This window comes from Morus notabilis, unplaced genomic scaffold, assembly GCF_000414095.1.
Source record: "Morus notabilis unplaced genomic scaffold, ASM41409v2 Scaffold229, whole genome shotgun sequence".
Classification (NCBI taxonomy): domain Eukaryota; kingdom Viridiplantae; phylum Streptophyta; class Magnoliopsida; order Rosales; family Moraceae; genus Morus; species Morus notabilis.
This window is the reverse complement of record NW_010362793.1, coordinates 366,757-375,301: the sequence shown is the minus strand read 5'-3', so window position 1 is coordinate 375,301 and position 8,545 is coordinate 366,757. Positions and strand designations below refer to the sequence as shown.

Genomic DNA, 8,545 nt, shown 5'->3' with positions numbered 1-8,545 from the left:
TCCGATAAAGCCAAAGCTCGAGAAGTACCTTTTTTTTTCCTCTTTTGTTTACCCTTTCCTCTCCGTTTGGTCGCCGAGAAAATGCATGAGCAGAAAAAGAAAACCGAAAATGAAATTGAACTTTGTGATATAATCGCTTTCAGATTGGATTAGCAAATGTCAAAACAGGAACAAATTAGGGCATTATTCAGCTTGGAAAGTCGCGTATGGCTATTCCTGATTGATGATATAAAATGATGAAATGAATTAAGTAGAAGAAGAGCTGTTTAATTTCAACTAAGCGAAACGAAAACTACGTGCGCGTTTGTTGTTTTTGTTCGTTAACTGGAGCAATGAATTCCAATGCCTAATTTACAATAATTTCTTGTTATAGAAATTCCGTTTGTGCTTCTTGTTTTGGTCTGAAGTTCGTATGGTTGATTTAGAATTGAGCTGTGTTTCCAATTCGGTTGTACTTTTTTCATTCCAAACTTAATTTTCCTCGGCGGCCAGATGTTTTTTTTTCGTTTTAATATTTTTGCAAGAAAAAGCTTTTTTGATTTTGTAGTATAATACATATTCGTTTCTGATTTGGTTTTACTTTCATAGGAAGGGATAAAGCTGTTGAATACATGGTTGGAAGGAGAGAGGTCTATCGCCTTTTGCAAATTTCTTGGAAAAAACACGGCAAAGCTTAACCCGAATGACATTCGTCATTGTAAGATGAAAGTTTGAGCATCATGCATTCAATCCGTCGAAATGGAGTTTTTGTTTTGTTTTGTTTTGTTTTGTGTTTGTTTTTTTTAGTATTGTCAAGTAAATTGGTTTTTATTTATTTCTTAATTAATTAATTAATTAATTTATTTTTAATTGCTGCAGCTGAAACATGGCCTTTTCTTATCACTATGCTAATTCAATGTGTTTCATTGGAGATATCTTCGAGCAAGCGGCGATTGCCAAAGTTGATATTCGCAAAGACTCTCCGGATTGTGGTGCAACGAGCGCAAGATTCTAAGTTCTCTGGTATTTATCGACTTAATTTGTGTTTTATGATAGTTCATTCTTGTTAAGTTTGTCATAGGAGAGGAAATGTATATGTTACCCATTTTAATATTTTGGGGCAATGGAGTAAAGAGCTCCTATGCACCGGATCTTTCTTTTAAATAGATACAGGCTCGGTAATTTATTTTGCAATTGAATTTTAAATGCATTAGATCTTATCAAATTCTTTTAAGACTTGGTTAAAACACTTAATCTAGTGGTTGAAACTTATGTTTATTTGTTTATTATTATTGAGGCGTAAATGGTTAGGTGAAAACAAATGAAAGCTAATAGAGAGCGGATAAAATATTGATCTGATACGTTGTTAACTTTCTTTGAAACAAAAAAAAAAAAAACAAAAAAAAGAGAACTTTCATTTTAAACATTAGACAATCCTTGTGTAACTTAGGCTTCTTTCATTTCACCGATTCGAGTTTTCAGTTTTAGGTTTTTACAGTAAAAAGCTCTCAGAAAATGTCACATCTAACTTTTTCTGCTACAGTGAAAAGCTCTGAAAATGTCACATCTCAACTCGAATTGAAAGCTCGAATCTGTGAAGTGAACGAGGCCTTAGAAAACGTGTGCACTAGCAGCCATAACTCATGTTCTCAATTATCAAAAAAAAAAAGTTCAAAAAATTTAAGTTCTCATTTTTCCCTACAGAAGACCAAACAAGCTTCATAGTTTACTCTTTTCTTTTTTTCCCTGACATTTTGCTTTCTTCTACTATCTCTTTCTGTATTTGTCCTTTTCTCTTTTTAGCCTGCAACGTCTTCCTCCCTATTGCCTCCTTTCAGCTGTACAATTAGTCCCTATCTTTAAGTAGAATTCAACACGTATACTACCTTTTTATTTTTCTCTCCAAAACTTTGATCTCATTCTTTCTGAAAATTTAGTGACTGATTTGTCATTTTATTTTTAGTTTCCAAAAGTATCATACTGTGATCATTAAACTTATATCTAAACGGACGAAATCTCTCTTTTTATTAACTATTCTAGCTATGAACTGAAATCACTATTTCTTCATAGCTTTGTGGCAGATAAAATATGCATACAAATGCCAGGCATTATGTACAACTAGTACGTATGTGTGTTTGTGTCTGCGCATGTATCCAGAAATTGTTCTTAAATACTCTATGATTATCGTAAGTTTCTTTTCATTGTCATTTCAGGTAAGATGCTGCCTTTACTCTCTGTGGTTAAACACCTTTTTAATCACATATGGGATGTCTTGAGCGATGTCCCAAGCTTTCGGTCGGAATATGGGGTTATTCTCCGGCATCTTTTGACTGTCAATGATTATCGTTTCCACATGAGGAAGCGTATATATTCTAGTGAGTATTCACTTAGCTAAACCAGAGCTCATTTCTCGTCACATGTTAACTGGTGGCATCATGGCCCAGTTTTCTCATACATAGCTTACTTCCTCTTGGTTAGATCTCGTTCTTCTCTATATGGGTAAGGTGGAATCAAGCTTAGATGGCAGAAATGATAATTCATATAATCCTAGGGAGGAGGTCTTTCGCTGCATTCTAACGCTCCAGTCCCTCTTGGAGAATCCACCTGGAGATTTCTTGAATAATCTCAGAGAAAACATTGTTAAGGGGTTTGTAGGGATTTTCTCTTATGTTAGGTAAGTGATAACTTGTGCTTGCATTTCTTTCTTTCTTCTATCTCTGTGCACCAAATGACGTATTTGTTTTGTTTTTGGATAACAAGAAAACATTTTGTCACTTTTTTCAGGTTTGAAGACAAGCTTTCACGCAAGCTTATCGAGTGCATCAATAAATACTTGTTGAAAGATGGTCCCAACTTAGGTCATCATTCCATGGAGATCCATGGTGCTGTACAGCAATTTGTGTTTCGTTGTTGGCTAACAACACACGACCGCGCTCTTAAGGTTTTCTAGCAGCATTTAAAGCAACATTTTTCTGGATTTTTTTTTGTTATTAATAACGTGCTAATTGTATGTTGCGAATGCATTTGCATATACACATGTTTACCATGTTATGGATTTTTTGTTGGCAGGATGCACTTATTTTGTATGCAAGGTTACAATTAAATTTGACAAGAGGTGCTACTGATGGGAATATCTTGGTAGAACAACTCCTTGACATAGTCTGCAAGGAACTAGATCAAAGCATTTCATCTGGTGGTAGTTTGCCCTGGTTGGTGTTCCCTTAGTTTCTCAATTTATTTTCCAAGTGTGTTCTTGGTGATGGTTGTTTGGCCATGCTAGTAGTTGCTTATTTTATTATCTATTTATACAGGGTTGACGCATCTAAGGATGAAAAATTTGGAGCCTTGAGCAGTTCTCAATATGGTCTGGTTGACCTTGCAGCTGCTGTACTTTATCAGGTAGTTATTATCATGTGTTCAGTGACCTGCAGATCAATTTTTTGTTCAGGCTTTATAATGCCTTTTTTTTCCCTGTAGAACTATTCCATCTAAACATAGAAGAAGGTTTCTGGTTCTCTTTCATCAGTTATTTGCTACATTTTTGCTCTTCTTGGTAAACTTAAAATTATCTTGTTTCCATGTAAGAGTTTGGTTAGATTTTATTGGTTGTTTCGAATCTTTCAGAGCTATTTTGGTATTCTGTCATATGTATAGATTTCTAATTTGACATTATTTGTCATCTCGGCTTTGGCTCAAGCTGTAATGATGAAATGGAGGTCTTTTTGTTGAAATCCTTCTTATGCAAACATAAAAGAACGGAACGTAAAAATGCTGGAGAAGCAAGTAATTTGAGAAGAGATTTGATGTTATCTGGCTTTCCTGAAAATTTGAGATGAAGATCCTGGTTGCTAGTTAATATGATTTCACTTCTCAGGCTTGTGTTAACACTGCTAAACCTCCGTCAAGTGAAAAGCGGATGAAAAGAGAGCATGCTGCTGCACGTTTAAGAGAAGCACTCATGAAAGGAAAGTGGCTCTGGTAAATTTTAACTTGATTATTTAGAGCATCTCAAGTTTCGGGTTTTGCAAGTAAGTTTGGATATTTTTGTATTGTTTTTGAATTTTCTGTCGAGTGCATTCCATATCTGAGCGAACAGTGAAAAAAGTGCATTCCAATAGAGGTTGATGGCAAGTGACATAAAATGCTGAAATTTTATTCATTTTTTTGTTGATAAGAAACTGCAGAAATTCTCTGGAAATTGCATTTTATGCAATTGTTATAAAAATAGGAGATGAAATTTTATGAAGAATAGGACAAAAAACAAGAAAGGATGGGAAACTGGGTGTCCATAACCTCATAAAAAGAACTCTACGACGTTTTCATTATCGGTATAACCCCCTCTATACAGGAATCTAGTAATTATTGAGTTTAGAGGAGAAAGAAGTTTTGATAGATGTACTAGGGAAATTTAACTTAAGAGAGATTCATCCACGTTAATGCTTAGTTTAACTGGTCAAATTTTGGTGCAAGGTTCCACGGTTAGTGAATTGTAAATTAGTAGGTTCGTTTTAACATGGGATGGGGATGATTGGTTTTTTTGTGAAGCAGCCTTGGTTCTAACAGTTTATGATCATTGTCCTATATTTTCTTTACACTCATCCGACGGAATTGTGTTCTACTTAATTTTGGTTTATTTGAAAGTATGATTGCTTCATAAAAGGTTTAAAGAATACTGTAAAGAGGGAATAAAGTCGTTTTGGAAATGTTGGACTGGACCGAAAAGAAGAGCATTTTTAATAGAATTAGAATGCTGGACATGTTGGAAGAAAGGGGTGATTTGGATTTGAAATTTTTGTTCCGGATGAAAATAATTCTACTTGATTATCTTTTTGTCTCTCTCTGTTGCATGGTATTGGATAAGCTGCTTGTGTTGTTGAAAACATTGTTTTGGAATTGTCATGCTATATAGTTATTCACAATGTTTGCGCTATTTTTCTTCCTTTTTTTCTTTCTTTGGGAGTGTTGTAGTTATATTTTTCCAATGGACTCCTTGTCCTCCTGTTCTTGTACTCATTTTTATTTGTTTGGTTGGGGGATTCGTACCCCGATTCGAATCATGATTTATGGTTCGCTACAGTGTTTTTTCTCACAAAAAATACACGTAAACCGAAAATGATTCTAATCCACGAACCAAACGTCTCCTTAATAAATGTTTGTTTCGTATCTATATAATTAAAAAAAAAGGAATGATAACGCTATGGAACAAGAAAGCTAAACGGTTTAGAACATTGTAATCCCTAGCTTCTCTTTGGGAGTTGTGGCTGGAAAGGAATAATCGAACCTTTGATGGGGTAGAGGGAGAGGTTTGTGAGGTTTGGGATCGCATAATTTACTGGGTGGCAATATGGACTTCGCAAGATAAAGAATTCAAGGCCTTTTCTTTCTTGGATCTTCTACGGAATGTGATTTAATATTGGCTTAGCTTTTCTGTTGTAGTCTTTTGCGCTTGTGTTTTTTTTTCCCCTACTAGGTTGATCACCTTGACCGCCTAGTTTTGTTTCAAGGACTTCTTGTCCTCTGACGTTTGTACTTTCTTTCTTTATTATTACTTTTTTAATAAAATTTCTTGTTTCTTATAAAAAAAAAAAAAAGAATTATAACGCAGATGGACTGTTTCACAGGAATGCTGCATTCTGTTGTCTCACTCGTAACTACCATATGCGTATTAGTAAAGACCTCTTCATCTACTGGTTTGAGGGCATATCTGCAAGCTTTGAGAGGTAACTTCTTCATTTCAAGTTTATACAATAGTACTACTTTTGTTTAGTGTATTTGTTTCTTATGCGTTTCTCTTGTATTGACAACTTTTACTCAAAAAGTGAATGCTGCATACTTTTAAGACAATAATGGGGAGATAAGGGAGTCTTCATTATTTAACTTGTGCTTCAATCTTTCCTTTCGTTAGTTTTTGACGGATTGTTTCCTAAATTTTCTATTCATAGGTTTATGCATAAAATTTATACTATTCAAGCCAGTTTGTCTTCTGGTTTCTTGTATGAGTGTGTATATACATATTATAGTGTTGTCAAAAGAATTATGTAATTTCTTTCGGTGGATAAAGTGCTTTCAAGTTTGCTGTTGTTTTCATAGTAATAAAAGTTCATATTTGTGTAATTCTTTCAAATTAGTTTCCCATATCTATGCGTGCTTGTTTGGGCAAATGATTCCTAGTAAGACAGCATTTCCCCCCTTTTATTTGGATGTTTCTGATAAAAAAAGAAAAAAAAATGACATAGAAAAATATGAAAAGAGGATAAGATACTACATTTTTTTTTTAAACAGGTCTATTTGCATGTTTGTTGGGGGCATTGTTTCTTGCTGACATGAATTCTTCTAATGTTCTTCTGCATGCTTAATTTGGAAATTGCTTTGTGATGGTGGTTAAACTGCGAAACTTGCATTTGCTTGCATGCCTGTTAATACTTGCTTTAGCTGTTAGAAAAGGGGGTGTTCACTGATAAAATTGACGACCTGGAATATATTGCAGAATTATGAACGATGCAAATATGGGGCACGCTTATGATGGTTTGTTATGGACTCTAAGGTCTGGAACATTTAGAATTTTTTTTCACTTTTTCTCCACTTCCGCCATTCTTGGATGAGCTCACATACTTTTATCTATCTGCTTGCAATTGAAGGAGTTTGCAAGAACTCTCTTCTGTGTTGTTGATACCAGATTCACAAGTTGAGATGTCATCAAGCTCTTCTGCCCCGAATGAGGTATTTTCTGCTTCCCTTTCTTTTGTTCCCATTCATGTTATTGTATTTGTTTGATTTGACTCTTATTTTATTTTATTTTTTTGGACTACGCTGCAAATTGTTGGAGGCAAAATTCCTTTGATTTGAACATTGCGCTATGCTGGTCCTATTCTGTTGACTTTTTGTAACTAAAAGTTCTAACTGAAGTCTTCTTGTAAAACTATAATTTATGTTGTTCCCTCACATTGAAGTTGCATTGACTTGCAGAAAAATTTGCAGTACCACTGTAACTGGCGACTACTATGGAGCTGTTTGATGCATGGCTTACCAATATTTAGTAATGTAACTGCAGTTGTAAGTTGTAGTCAGCTCATTTACAAATTTCTTTTGGACTATTTGACAGAAATTTTTAAATGGATTTGCCATTTCTTCTCAGTCAGTCTTTCTTCCATTTACATACTCATTTTATTCAATGCTTCAGTTTCTTTTTTACTTTTCTTTCTGAAAGATGTCTGCCAAAATATTTTACCAATTAGATGTTATGTTACTTTTTGAGATTTATTGAGGACATCATAGTTTTTTTTTTAATTTATTTTTTTAACCTTATCCACTGCTGTCCAAGTATATATAGTTTATCCATATCATTGTTGAACGATTCACTCTTTTCAACAGAACTTGAAATAAAAACTCCCTTAAAGTTCTAGAATGGAGATCCTTACTCTCTTGTAGCACTTGGAAACTTTCCTATTAGTTTATTTTTTTAGCTCAAAACTTCCTATCAGTTTATTTGTTCAGATTTGACGTTATTCATGTCTCAAGAACTTATGTAAAAGTTACAAGGTTTTTATTCATTAGGCATGTACTGATGCAGGTTGATGCTGCTTTAATACTCCTTGGTAACATGATTTCAAGTGTGAGTATGAGAATTTGTCCTCCAACATCATGTTTTAGCACTTCTTGTGCAGTCCATCTACGTGAATGCAAAGACTTCTGTCCAAAAATGTTCTTATGCATTTCTTTCTCCAGGACCTAGACCTTATGAATACATTTGTCGTACCTCAGGATGTATGGGACCTGAATTTGTTCAAACAAGTGCCATCAATGTAAGTGTATTCATTTTATGCAATTCTGGTGTGATCAATGTATTTCTATAATCATTTGATTCGCATTCTTCTGACAAGAAGCACAACAAGCTTCTCATCTAATTTCCATTAATAAATTGAAAGAATCATAGTGCGTAATTCATGTGCTAGATGGAAATGCTAGCTCATTTGAATTTCCATCAACAAATTGAAAGAAATCACAGTGCGTGAAATGAGAAATCATAGTGGTTCATCTGTATTTGCAGTTTTACATGTCCCTTTTTAGACATTAGAAGCAAGAATGTTAGTTCAGTAAGGATACATGGGCAGTGAAAGCTTTCCAGTATCCGTTCCTCAGTCTCTTGATCTCTCTTTGTTGTCTTCATAATCACGAGCTTCAAATCTGTACAAGTTTCACGTTTCTTATAAAAAAAAAGAGATTCAAATCTGAGCTATATATCATAGTATTTTTGAGATTGAGATTAAACTAATTGAAGGTTATGATATCCAGGTCAGTTTTGTACTTCATTTCACGCTACTTTTCACTGAAAGGTTCTCAAGTAAGTGGCTGAATTTAGAATCTTCTCACCTTTTCTCTTCCTGTAATGTTCTGTAGCGCATGTGATTTAGAGGCAGCCTCTTATTGACATGCATCTGAGTTTAAATAGTGTAGCCTAATATGATCTATGTTTATATTCGGTTGGGTTAACTTAGTTTCTGCTTTGGCATTCATTACAGCGTGTAAACATCTTATGCACACGCAAACTCAGTTAGACATGGGAACA

The 8,545-nt window shown here is 34.4% G+C and overlaps 1 protein-coding gene across 1 annotated transcript in view; it reads left to right on the top strand.

Moving 5' to 3' along the window:
• Positions 1-8,545, top strand: part of LOC21398136 (serine/threonine-protein kinase ATM) — a gene marked incomplete at its 5' end in the record, with an annotated part of 39,815 nt that continues 31,270 nt past the window's right edge. Inside the window, 16 exon segments of the mRNA XM_024168744.1 lie at positions 1-24; positions 589-697; positions 859-1,002; positions 2,193-2,354; positions 2,458-2,653; positions 2,764-2,920; positions 3,049-3,188; positions 3,291-3,378; positions 3,854-3,957; positions 5,601-5,699; positions 6,467-6,523; positions 6,618-6,699; positions 6,958-7,032; positions 7,550-7,591; positions 7,705-7,781; positions 8,272-8,320. Coding sequence (XP_024024512.1) covers positions 1-24; positions 589-697; positions 859-1,002; positions 2,193-2,354; positions 2,458-2,653; positions 2,764-2,920; positions 3,049-3,188; positions 3,291-3,378; positions 3,854-3,957; positions 5,601-5,699; positions 6,467-6,523; positions 6,618-6,699; positions 6,958-7,032; positions 7,550-7,591; positions 7,705-7,781; positions 8,272-8,320 — 1,605 coding nt within the window.